The sequence below is a fragment of the Atractosteus spatula genome, chromosome 18, assembly GCF_055471065.1.
Source record: "Atractosteus spatula isolate fAtrSpa1 chromosome 18, fAtrSpa1.hap1, whole genome shotgun sequence".
Classification (NCBI taxonomy): Eukaryota; Metazoa; Chordata; class Actinopteri; order Semionotiformes; family Lepisosteidae; genus Atractosteus; species Atractosteus spatula.
In genome coordinates this window covers 5,786,135-5,799,392 of record NC_142723.1, presented here as the reverse complement: position 1 = coordinate 5,799,392, position 13,258 = coordinate 5,786,135, and the positions used below count along the sequence as shown (strand labels likewise).

The following is a 13,258-nucleotide window of genomic DNA, read 5'->3' as shown; positions in this document are numbered from 1 at the left end:
TATTACCAGTTTTAGTTGACTGTAGTTGTTCCTGTTGCCCAGATTCTTCAATGTGTGTGTGTGTTTGTTCAAGTCCCTCTCTGTGTTTTCCGGACAGCTATGTTCCTGCTCTGCGGCAGCTGCGCCAGCAGGCCTTCCTATTGGCCTTTCCTCCGACACAACCCTCCCGTCTGGTCCAGAGACTCACTGAGGTACTGGAACACAGATACTATACTCACACACACCCACACTGATCACAGCTGCATCTCTCCTGCCTGGTCCACTGACTCACTGAGGCCCTGGAACACAGATACTATACACACACCCCCTTACTGATCACAGCTGCATCTCTCCTGCCTGGTCCACTGACTCACTGAGGCCCTGGAACACAGATACTATATACACACACCCTTACTGATCACAGCTACATCTCTCCTGCCTGGTGCACAGCCTCATTGAGGCACTGGAACACAGATACTATACACACACACACTCTTACTGATCACAGCTGCATCTCTCCTGCCTGGTCCACAGACTCACTGAGGCCCTGGAACACAGATACTATACACACACACCCTTACTGATCACAGCTACATCTCTCCTGCCTGGAGCACAGCCTCATTGAGGCACTGGAACACAGATACTGTACACACACACACCCCCTTACTGATCCCAGCTACACCTCTGGTTCAGAGAATGTTGCTGTCTGTGTGTGAGTTTTCCCCCCAGCCCCCTTCTCCGTTTGAAAATCGCCTCGTTTGCCAGCACTTTTTCCTCTCTCTCCGTCTCTCTTCCAGATCTCGAAGAGGCAGGGGATGAAGGCGGACACGGGGGCCCTCATGGCTCTCTGCGAGAAGACCGACAACGATATCCGTTCCTGCATCAACACGCTGCAGGTGAGGGGCCCGTGCACCGTGCCGGAGCTCGCCAGCGCGGCAGTCACCCTGCCAGCTGGGGTTACCGGTGACGCCTGCGAAAGGAATGACTCGTGCTTCTGGGGAAGAATGAGAGAGCGGGCACTGTGGTTCATTGGAATTTCCCATGTGTCCCGTAACCTTACTGATCTGAATGAGTCTTGACGAGACGCGTCCAGTCTCTCCAAGCTGTTTCCTCTTTCTGTATCGAATGCCGACTAGCCAGGTGGTACCAGATGACGAAACGTGGTACGTTAGCTTTAGCCATACGTCGGTTTATTTTCTTGTATTCAAGTACAGAGAACACACTGGCCTGTTAACGGAATCGCGAGTCCCTGCGACAATCTCAAAATTTCGCGTTCATTACTTCATTTTTAAAAAAAATCTTCTTAGGCTGGGTGCCAATGGGTCTGCACGAGATTTTCAGACCAAGGCGTGTGACTTGAGAGCTGTGCAACTAGGTACCATCGCGGCTGCTGGCTGGCGGCTGATCTGGCGGTGAAGCGCTAACAAACAGTGTTTCAGTATGGGTTCTTTTGTACATGTTGTCGGCGGTTACGCATTTGTTTGACTAGGGGCCCTGCTTGGCTTGCATCTAACTGCAGGAGACCTGGGTGTGTGTTGTCAGCACAGAAGCCCCTTCACACCGTCCTTTCCCCCCACCATTAAATGCCTCTACTCCGCATTCCCACCCTGTTCGCTGTCTGTCCCAGAATCCCCGCTCTTAGCTGGAGAAGGTGGTGTGTTGAACAAATGAGCTTGTTTTGGTTGCCAGGTTTTCATCGAGACATTTAGTTTGGGGCTCCAGATGGTTCCCCCCCCCTCAAAAACTGTAGTTTAAAAATCTGAAAAAACAAAGTTGTTAACTGAAGTAGGATAGAGATGATTTATATTCTTCAGTCCCGTGAAGGATCTGACAACAGATCCGTTTGCCTATTTTTTTTTTCTTTGATTTAACTGGGAGGGCATTTGAAGTGGATTTTGAAATGGCTTCGATGCAGGTCTGAAATCGGGCTTTTTGAGTTCAATTTTCATTTGGCCTTTATATTTGTGCGCTGTCGTGCAGTTTCTGCATGGCCGTGGGCGAAGGCAGCTGGACCAGCGGATGGTGCAGTCCATGACAGTCGGGCTGAAGGACCAGAATAAGGGGCTGTTCTCCGTGTGGCAGGAGATCTTCCAGCTGCCCAGGGTCAAGAGGTACGCAACCCTAAATGGGGAGTTTGGGGCTCGGCTCGGGCGAGCTCGGTGTGAGTACAAGCTTTTGTGTCTGTTTATATGTTCGTGTGACTTGGGGCTTTTCCTGAACGGATGACAGCTACCTCTTTGCCATTCTGCAGGTAGTTCTTCACTATTAAAAACACATGGTGCTAAACTGGTAGCTCTAATGGGCTCCCAGTTCTGTCAGAGAGTCACCTGCTGACTGGCATTTCAAAAAAATAAGTCCATCCTTTTAGTATGGAATATTACAAAGATGCTGTAAAAGTTTAGCAGGGTGGAGGAACGGTTAAGACTCTGGACTCCAGACCAGAGGGCTGTGGGTTTAAATTCCAAGTGAGGCATTGCTGTGGTAGCTTTGAGAGAGCTGTTTCACTCAGACAGCTCCTGTAAATGCCCCGATTTGGAAATATAGTCTACAGGTCCATTATTATAAATGAGAATTTGATTTCTGTTGACTTGGTTGTTAAGATGAAGGAATAAAAATATTTGAGGGATAAGATAACTTGCTACGTTTAACATCATCACAAAGAATTGCTTTCTGACATGTTACAGGCAAGACTTTGGTGGTGGACCATTAAAGTGTAAGTAGGAGACGAGGCCAACAGGCGTGTTGAGTTATTTGTCTTGAACAGGTGCTGGGACACTGGAACTGCAGGTCAGCACTGGGCGGTGTGCGAGTGTTGTGTAAGACTGGGCACTAATCCCTGGGCTGTCTGGGTGCAGCTGCACACATCTGGCAGGTTGAATAAAGAGTTACATAATACAGGGCCTGGAGGTTGTGATCCTTACACTGCACCTGCTCCTGTCTGGCCCTTCAGTGAGTTATTGATCGTCGTCGTGCAGCTCTCCTAGAGAGGCAGAAGACACTTCTGTTTCATGTTCCAGATGTGCTCTATGTGGTTTGATTGAGTGAGGCAAGTGCTTGACTGAGCTTTTCCAGGGCTCCTCCAGCTGATGGTTCCTGTAACAGAGTTGCTGCTTGAATTCAGGCACCATATTTAAAAAAAAAATACAAAGAAATAGTTGATCATCCTTTCCTTCCGTCTTTAAATAAACCTGGTGCATGTTTCGGCTAGCTAGGAAGTACTTGGCTCAAGCAAACACTACAAATAAAGAGAACCCTTTCACTTCAAGACAGACTTAAACAAGGTGTCAACTTGGGGAGGATTGTACAAAAATGGTGACATCCAGCAAATTGCATGTTTTAGAAAACCTTGATATAACTGATAAGCATATCTCATATTGCCTGGCTTGTACTTTTTTATAGTGGGAAGATTATTTTACAAGGGAACATTTTCCAGACCCTTACAGACTAGTGTTTACAGACCCTTAGTTTCAAACGTGAGAGTGTATTTGGTGGTGATAAAAAAAGCCTGAAAAAGCAGATTCTGTGTATGTTTGTTTGGTTTATAAGTGCGAGCCGAAACATGCTTTCCGGTGTATTGTAGCATTGCTGGTCTTGCAGGGAACCAGTGAACATTAGACTGATTGACTGGGGTTTTTGTTAGGTGCCGCCATCTTGAACGTGGGACGCGTTATGCAGTTACTTTCCTAGCGGATAGTGCCTGCATCTCTGTGCTTCGTGTTTGGCATTTGGAGCACAATGTTTATTCTTTCTTTTTGCTTGAGAAGAACACTGACGCCCCCGGCAGCCTTCTGAAAGTTTCTTTCTTGGTTTCGGAAGGTTGGGAGTCCTCTTTCCCCTGGGCGGGCCAGGTCTGTGACTGTTGCTGTGGGCTGTGTTGCAGGAAGAGGGCTGGCCAGGAGCTGTCCATGGGCCTGGAGGAGGGGTCTGGGCCGGGCAACGCCTCCACACAGAGACTGACGCACATCTTGCATCTGGTCTCTTCCGCGGGCGAGCACGAGAAACTCGCGCAGGTACGAGACTGCAGCGCCTGCACTGGGCCAGGCAGGGCCATAGAGCACTGTCGGAGACGAGCGAAATTCTGGAGTCCGAGAAGGCGGGCAGCTGCCACACACTCCTCCTTTAGCTTTCCCTCGTCAAACCCTCTCTCCGCTTATCCTCTCTCTGCAGGGGCTGTACGACAACTTCCTCAATATGAAGCTGAAGGACCCCAGCCTGCGGGGAATATGCGCGGGGCTGGAGTGGCTGGGCTTCACGGACCTGCTGGCCGAGACCATGATGCACGGCCAGAACTTCTCCCTGATGAGATACCTGCCCTTCCTGCCTGCTGCCTTCCACCTGCTCTTTGCAGCCAACAATGTGCCCCGCATTGCCTACCCCAACAGCCAGTACGAGGTGACTTAACCGTGCCACTCTTAGCTCTCTCTGGATAGGCTGGGGTTTAGTGTTAAGCTGATCCCCTGCCTCAGTTTGAACAGCCTTGCCTGCTACCTGTAGCAGACTCCCCTGCAGTCTGATAACCAGGGTTTAGGCCAGGCCTCTGCTGCTGTGGTGCTGAAGAACCACAGTCCTGCAGGTTTTATAAATACATTAACGTGGATCTGGAAAGCATAGTTTAGCAACTAATTAATCTAATGAGTTCTAAAGTTGTTCACTCCGCTGAAATGAAAACCAGAGTACTTTACCTTCTGATCCAGGGCTGTAGGCACTTGATCTGTGCTCTAGTCTAGTACATGAAAAGATCATCAGAGTAACGTGTATGGTGTCTTCTCTTACTGCTATAGGAAGCTCAGAGACACTTCATTCTTCAATTTCAAGAGGCTCCATGGCCATTCTTTCTGTGCCCAAGGAAAGTGTTTTCCATTTATCCCTGTCTTTATCAGCGTGGTTGGGCCTTTCCCGTTACTGACAGTGACTGATGCTTCTCTTTCTGCCTGAATTTGGATTCCATATTCGTTATAGCTCCAGAGTCACTGGAAATGGAGGGAACTGTGACACTGTCTCTTGCTGCATCTGAATAACCATATTGTGGGTCCTTTATATGAAATAAAATTCAAGGATCCTTTTTTTGTCTCTGGAAGGATTTGACCAGTTCTGCGTTGCTGCCTGTTCTGAACTGAGACCAAGAGTTCTTCTGTGTTCAAGTGAGATGAAAGGGGTATTGAGTGGCGAAGCAAAAGCAGAGACAAAAATTGACATCGATTCTCTAAGGGCAACGTCCCTGTTCATGGTACCCAAGCAACTTAAGGAATTAAGTGAAGCTCTCCCTTCACTTGAAATGGTTAAACCAGTAATGTGTGCTAGGAAGAACTGAAGAAAAGTATTGACTCTCCTGCACAAACTACTTAAGGAATGAGGAGAGCAATAAACAGGTCAGCCCGTCTTCTTCTGTCTGAGGCTGCAGCTGAGGCTAATGTTCCGTCTCGAAAGGCAGTGGAGCAGATATAACACCTCGTCCTGACTCTGCGCCTCTCAGCTGTGACAGCAGGTCCTCTCTGCACAGATCGAGGCCACGAGTTATTTTAGGAAGGCTTGATATCTAAATATATGCGGCCGTTTTATTCATTGTGTCAAATGGTGGAGAAGATTCGGAGCTGGAATGATTTTTGTGTTATACAGTGGTCCTTTGCCCGAGTCGTAGAACATGAATGTTAAATGTTACTGATTAAAGGATAGGGAGGGGAGTGTTTGAAATGAAGAAAGTCCACTTAAGGTGGTGCATTGTAATCGTGATGAGTGTTAAAAGCTCCTGTTTCCAGTCCTGTGGTGTCGGAGTATTGATTTGCTTCCATGTGTGTGATGACTGGCCCCAGCTTGTCCGTCCTCAGGCCCCTGTCTCTCTGCCCCTCTCCTCAGGCCCAGGCCCGAACCCAGCAGACCAAGAACGTGCTGACGGCCATGCTGGCCGACATCCACCCCGCCATCCGCAGTCGCACGGGTCTGCACGTCCTGTCCCTGGACATCCTCAGCCTCCTGCTGGACGTCATCTGCCCCAGGCTGAGACCGGTGGGTCCGTGGGTCCGTGGGTCCGTGGGTCCGTGGGTCCGTGGGTCCGTGGGTCCGTGGGTCCGTGGGTCCGTCTCAGGGCCGTCGCCAGAACAATTCGAGCGGGTGGGCATTAGGTTTTAACCGGGGGGGGCGGGTTTGAGCGCCAGTTTGAGACGCGTGACTCTATAGATGAGAGTTATCCAATCGACGCTACAATATAGGAGGCAAAGTCAAATGTGGTTCAGCAAATTGACTGAAGACGGTCCTTTGAACCATTCTCTTATGTCCATTATTGAGACTACTGTTAGCCCAGCTTTCTGATTAACGAAACGAGAGTAAACAATTTCTGGCTACAAAACCGCCTCCCGTGTTGCATTATAAATCCCGTCCTGAAACCTCACATGTGACGCAGGGCCCAGCTACGTTTTTTTCCATTCGTCATGACAGAAAAAGACAATTTGATTGAAACGTTAGATTAGTTACATAAATATTTTTTTTAAAAATAAACAAACATTTTTTTCCACTTTATTAGAAAATTCTTTTTTTGGGGGGAGGGGGGCATGTTAGCTCCCACGTTAGCCCCCTAATGCCCCCCCTCTTAGCGACGGCTGTGTCTGCGTGTCTGCGTGTCTGCGTGTCTGCGTTGTCCTGCCTTGTGATTCTGAGCTTCTGCCCGACGGTGTGATTTATTGTCAGACCGCCCCCCAGCTGTGCCCTCACATCGTTGTGCTGCTCACCTCTCAACAGCCCCCCTTAGGGACGAACAGAGCCGGCCCCGGCTGCATTCACACACGGCCTGAACTCTGCTCTCGGTTCCATCTCCATGCCCTTCTGCCGTTGAATAATCCTGCACGTTGCCCAATTTGAGCAGCACGGTATCAGTTAAAGAAGCTCGGAGCCCGAGAATCCTGACTCTTCACCTCGGCCGTGAAAATTTAATGAGATTTGAACGGGGGTGGGAAGCGGATGAGGCACCTGTAAAGGCAGATTACAGACCGCAGAAGGAGGTAATCTTAATTCAATTACGGCCGGCTCGCTCCTCCACCGTCCCGTCCAGAGTAATTAAAACTCCGCCGTTCCTCGCTGCAGATTGAGCCTGTCCTCCTCGCACGAGGAAGCTGGGAGTGAAGGAGAGTGGGGGGCGGCCTGCTTGCTAACCTACATATCCAGTCCCCAGACTTTGTTTTTATTTTTTAATCACTGCTCCAGCCATGGTAATTAGAAAGCACTTACCTTTTTTAATTATCTATTGCACGGAGACATAGGATTGCCTGCCTGCATTCCACAAGGGGAGGCTGCCTGGCTGAAAAGGAGGACAGGCGTCATTTAACTAGGAGGACGGCTGTTGATGGGGCTGCTTGAGCCAGTTTTACACAGCGGCCTGCATGAAGTATTAATAAACCTTTTCCAGCATATTTCTCCTGTGGTGCGTTTTTCGCTTCGGAGACTCCTCATCAAGTGCGCCTGCTTACAAGGCTGGTGCGACTGTGCTCCCCACAGATTGTTCTGCGTTCTACACTGGGGCGGAGCAGTGGCTCTGTGGCTGAGGATCTGCGCCTGTGACTGGAAGGTTGCCGGTTCAAATCCCACAGCCGGCAGAGGAATCCTACTCCGTTGGGCCCCTGAGCAAGGCCCTTAACCCCAGCTGCTCCAGGGGCGCCGTACAATGGCTGACCCTGCGCTCTGACCCCAGGCTTCTCTCCCTGTCTGCGTGTCTCATGGAGAGCAAGCTGGGGTATGCGAAAAGACGAATTCCTAATGTAAGAAATTGTATAGGACTAATAAAGCAACATGATCATTATCACTGTGGATCCAGCTTTCCAGCTGCTCCCCTGTGCTGTTTTTTTCCTGGGGATTGTCCAGGCTGCCACATCTGTGTTCCACTGGGAGTGGGACTGCAGTATACTAGACAAGTGCAGCCATGGAATGAGAGCCCCTAGCCCAGTGTCTGAAGGCCTAGAGTCACAGGCAACGCGTTTGTGGATCTGGGGATCATGCGTGGCCTTGTGTGGGGCAGTAAGGCTGGTGGGGGAGGAGGGGTTTTATTTTGGAGGATTGTGGGTAAGACTATGCCTCTGTAGCCATGGGTGACGAAGGGTGTCGGGACGATTAGTTCTGCCTGCTCTCACAGAAAGAAAAAAGAAGATCGAGACCAGTTTCCAAGAGATTTCTGCTTTTTGCAGGGCACAGTCTTTCCATTTCTCTCTTTTTTTTGTCTACTTCTCTTTTCTTCTCTCGGATTTTCTTTCCTCACGTTCTCAATGGCTTAGCTGACTGACGTCTCTCCCTCCCTCCCTCCCTCTCTCTCTCCCTTCCCCTGCCCACCTGCGCTCAGCGAGGCGCCGGCGGTGTGATTGCTGAAGGACTCCCGAGTTAATTGTTTTAAGACCTCCGACCCTGCCGCTATGATCCGCTGCTTGAGAGCGCGGCCGTTCTGAGCGGGCTAGCGCACGACCACCCCTGCTGCCAGAAATGACCTTTTCAAGAGCCTTTCGAAGTTGTTTGTGTATTTAAAAAAGCTTCAGATGGCGACACAAGGGACAAAAGCAAGCTGCAGATCTTGTCGTTGTGCGCCCACCTCGCCTTTAGTCATTAACTCGGCTTCTCTGTAGGAGGATGAAGTGGTTGTACTCTGAGGTTTTGGACCGTAATAAAATTTCGTTGGCAGAGTGTGATAAGCAATGTTGGAGCCCACTGAGCTGGTTAGCTGGCAGGTTCAGCGCTGCTGGATGTCCCTGTATTATATGTGTATAGAACTGTTTAGTTCGCAACAAAAGAGAAAATTGTCATGTTGTGGAAGTTTGTGTGTTTTCTTTTATTTGTAGGAGAGAGAGGAAAAAAGTTTTGGTTTACCCTGTTGTTAAGGGGGGGCTGGGTGTGTTTGTGGGGTCACCCATGTGCGTCCTCTCCCTCCCCAGGTGAACCCCCAGCTGTACAGCGCGCGGGAGAGGCAGCAGCTCCTGGAGCTGATAGACACCATGCTGTCCTATAACCTCACTTACCTGCAGAGCCGCACCCCCGAGGGGCAGTACATCTACGCGCTCGAACCGTGAGTACTGCACCACTGCGCACTTGTGCGCCGTTAGCCTGTGCGCAGCCCTCCTCGCCTTGCACGCCTTGCACGCTGTCACACTCGTCACGCCGGGTTACACTGCCCGCCACCCACGTGTTGCTCACGAGCAGAGCTGTCGCCATGTGGCTGGTAATCGCTCGAAAACGACACTAGCTGGCTGCATTGCTGAGAGCACACTTCAGCTGAACTGTGGTGATGCGTGGCTTAAAAGGGAAATGGACTACATGGTCATTTAGCACCAAGCCCCTCACTTCTGCGCAGATCTGTGGGGTATCACGGTTCCCACCTGCTGAAATCCGGGCGGAGGCAGCGCTGCTGCAGGTGTGGACTTAAATGATTTTCCTAGTACTTCTATTGCGCAACTGTATAGTACTAACGCCTTAATTCATCTGAATCTTCCACGGATATAATACGTTAAAAGTGCTCTTGATGAATGGCGTTCCGTTCGTTTTTCGAGCTGCACAGTGTGTTGATTTTTGAAAAGGCTCATCTGGGGGAGGTTGCATACGATGTCCACTAGTGGGCAGCCAGGGGCGGTGAGCTCTGAGTCACAAGGAGAACCAGGCTGTAATTACTGTGGCTACCCCTGGTTGTACTGAGAGGCTGGATCATAACGACCAGCCCAATAAGTGTAGGATTTGATCGCGCTCTAAATGCAAACACCTTAGGAGTTTCCCCCCCCCCTCTCCTCATGGCAGAAGAAAGTATTAAAGAGATGTGTCATTTTGAGTCATCTGAGCACTTGTTGAGTGTAGATCAAGGGTCTGAGTTGGGGACATGAAACCAGCCAGCTGGTGACTGGGATTCCTCAAGCAGAGAGGGGAGGGTGAGATTGGTCAGCCAGGCTGCTCTGGGCTTTCTCTACAGCCTCCCGGGTGCCTGCAGGGTCTGGCCTGGGACACATTAGAGCCCAAAGCAAAATAAGTACTAATCTTGCCAAGAGCAGGACCATAGTAGATATGCTGCTGATGCCGGTAATTGTTGGCTATCTCTCGCAGGCGAGAGTTGTCCGTACACCTGAAAGTCACTGATCGGACCCACGGGAAGCGCACTCTCTCCTGCAGGATGAACAGGCGCTGTCTTCCGTTGAAATCTGACTCTGGCCTGGGGTCAGTACACCCGACCCAGCTCGAGGGAGTTTTAAGCTGACACCTGCTGTTGTACGCGACGCCTTGGAAATACAGGAGCTGAAATGCAGGGTAACATCATCAGGAATAGCCACTAGGCCATAAGGGGAGTAGTCACTCCTAACCCACATTCATGGTACAGACCAGAGCTGGACTATAAAGCCCTCTGTGACACTGTTGGAATTTGGGCCATATAGCTTGTGTGCATCTCCTGCTGTGTTCTCTGGAAATCGCCCTTTTCCATCACAAACTCGTCTCATTGGACTGCCCTGTGACTCCTTGCATTCTTTTACATGAGAGAGATCAGACACAGTCTGCCAACACTGGGTTTGCTGCTTCTTTAAAATCTTCCTTAGGCAGTGTCTGACCATATCGTTCCAGTCCTTTTAAGTGTCCCCTGTATTCCTGTTACGGGTAAGACCAGGTAATATCATTACGTATTAACACGTATTATATTTAGGAGAGCTTGTTTAGATTGGTGGTCAATTGCACAGAGCTCCTGCTCGGTCATTCTTCTCAGTTCGGTGATGGCTGGCTGCTGGGTAACCCGTCACTACTCCCCCCCCACCCTCCTGCAGCTCTTCAGACAGAACTGGCAAGTTTATTTTCCACAGGGGAACACAGCTGGTCGACAGCTCCGGGGTTAGGCAGGGACAGTCTTTCATTTCACTCCTGGTTGCGCGGGTTTCGGCTTTGCAACACATTTTAATATACACAAATACCTACTGCCAAAATCCGAACTAACCCTGGTGTCTGCCGTTGCCTGATTTGCACAAATTCCGACTTGGCTCAAAGCGCTAATCGCAAAAGGCCCTGAGAAACGCGGGGTCGGTGAGGAGAGAGTGATGATGTGTTTTGTTTGTACAGCAGGACAGATGTGCTGGGGATGAGTACCTTTCTTTAAATAACCCAGACGTTCTCTAAAGAGCTGTATATAAACGAATTAAAAACCGCTAGGGCTGGATGTCCAAATGTTTTGGGGTTTTTGTTTTTCTTGGCTTGTGTCGGCATGCTCTGGGGTTGAAGGTTAAAGGGACGTCTGAGGCAGGCGGGTCAGGTTTTTCGAGGGGCAGTGTTATGAGAGGAACGCAGGGTGCGGATCCTGGGATTGGTTTTCGAACCTCCGTTGTGCCACTCTGTCTGGGTGTGCAAAGCCCAGCTCTGGGAGAACAGGGTTCAGGATGGTGGAGTTCTCCTGGAGTGCAGGGTTCGAATCTGTCCAGCTTATTGAACGCGAGAGAGACCCTTTCTCTCCTGGTCCTTCCTCACAGGAGTGGGAGTGCAGTCCTTCCTCACAGATTCGAACCCTGCACTCCAGGAGTTCTCCTGGAGTGCAGGGTTCGAATCTGTCCAGCTTATTGAACGCAAGAGAGACCCTTTCTCTCCTGGTCCTTCCTCACAGGAAGGCGTGTTTAACTTCCTGTGTCACCATAACGGCTATGGGTTGAAACTGCATAGTCCCCTCGTTAGGGGGCTTACCTCATCGAGTTTGGCATCAAATGACATGCGTTTATTTTCGCCGAACCCCGAAAGCCAGGTTATATAACAGACGCGTGCATCCGCCATTTCGTAATCCCGACGGCCCATATATAAATTGCTATTTCTGTCGCGGCGGGATGCCGACATGGCACGAAGCTTAGGATTTGAACACTCCGTCTCCTGACGGGGAATCGTGTAACAGGAGAGGGGCGACGCGGAGCCCAGGTATCACCTTGCCGTTTGTTTTCCTCTTTCCCAAGGTTATCCAAGTAAACCTCCATGCTCCAATCCCGCTTGCTTGCGTTCCCCAGCGAGGCTTAATGACGTGCCTTAATATCCAGAGGATTTGTTCTTTTTTTAATATTCTTTTCTGCTTTTTTTAATATTCATTTTCTTTCTTAACATCCTACCCCCCCCTCCCCCCCGGCGTGATATTGGTGTGGCTGTGGGCAGCGTGTCTGCGCTTGTCCGCAGGCGGGAGACAGTCGCTGGAGTGAGCAGAGGGTCACACACACGGAGCACAGCTGGCTCGGGGAATCCCCTTTCTCCCAGCCTGTCGCCACTGGCGCTGCCGAGAGACGCGTCTTCCACTCGTCCCTGGAACTCGAACTTTCAGGAAGAGCTACAAACTGCACAGGACCCCGAAACAGGGCCTGAGAGACGCAAGACCAGGACCTCCTACCTTAAGGGCCACCTGCCAGAGGCTAGGGAAGGGGTCACCTGCTGAGGAAGCCCGAGGAGAAAGCTTTGCGGGTGTGACGATCTGCTGTACACGCGCCACTGCCGCCCTGTGCCCGTGCCCGCCTCCTCTTTGGCACAATGCAGCAGTCGATGCTCCAGGCACGCTGCCAGGAGACCATCGTAATCTCCGACTGGGGGATCCCTCTGGTCATCGCCCTCCTGCTCCTGTGGCTTGTCTACGGCTTCGTCTACCTGCCGGCTGCCCTGCAGAGAGCCCTGCTGGACGGAGCCCTGGCCAACACGACGGAGGGCATCGCCTTCTCCTACAGCCAGGACGACTGACCAGGAAACAAGGAGGTGGCCGTGCCGATCCGCTCTACGCACGAGATTGGCGGACGAGTGCCTCGTCATTATCTGCTGCTCATTTCGCATCCCTTCCTCCTGGTCTTCTTGAGTTCTTGAGGCGCGCGAGACGAGAGAGGAAAGACCCCCCCCGTGTGCGTCTTGACGCACAGAATGTGCGCGCTTAGCTGGAGCTCGCCTGTTTCTCCACTTTTCAGTTTCCAGCCTCTCTCTTTTTACAGTCCTGCTCTGTAAGCTTTGCCGTTGCGGCGTTTCGCTGCCAGGTGTGCGCTGGACGGCGGTGGAGAAGAAACGCTTCTTCGTGTTTCACGTTTTTTATTTTGCGTTTCCCGCGCGTCTCTTGCTTCGTGAGCCGTCCTAGCGGAGCTGTTGCTGTGAGGGGTCTGACACATCCTACCCTCTCCTCTCGGGATGATTAAGAAGCCCCTGGGTTCAGGGTGGGGCTCATTCACTGCAGGTGCACCCTTCCAGTTGTTGTTGAAGACAGCCGAGGGTCCTGGAGAGCCGGAGGTTCAGCTGTGCTGTATTTGATTGCAAACCGCGTCTCTGCGCCGTGACTAAAGGAGACGAT

The 13,258-nt window shown here is 50.9% G+C and overlaps 1 protein-coding gene across 1 annotated transcript in view; it reads left to right on the top strand.

Moving 5' to 3' along the window:
- chtf18 (CTF18, chromosome transmission fidelity factor 18 homolog (S. cerevisiae)) overlaps positions 1 to 13,258 on the top strand; it is a 37,201-nt gene that overhangs the window by 8,019 nt on the left and 15,924 nt on the right. Inside the window, exons 12-18 of the mRNA XM_088936695.1 lie at positions 98 to 191; positions 777 to 875; positions 1,960 to 2,090; positions 3,860 to 3,989; positions 4,147 to 4,371; positions 5,833 to 5,982; positions 8,883 to 9,013. Coding sequence (XP_088792821.1) covers positions 98 to 191; positions 777 to 875; positions 1,960 to 2,090; positions 3,860 to 3,989; positions 4,147 to 4,371; positions 5,833 to 5,982; positions 8,883 to 9,013 — 960 coding nt within the window. The remainder of the gene's footprint in view (positions 1 to 97; positions 192 to 776; positions 876 to 1,959; positions 2,091 to 3,859; positions 3,990 to 4,146; positions 4,372 to 5,832; positions 5,983 to 8,882; positions 9,014 to 13,258) is intronic.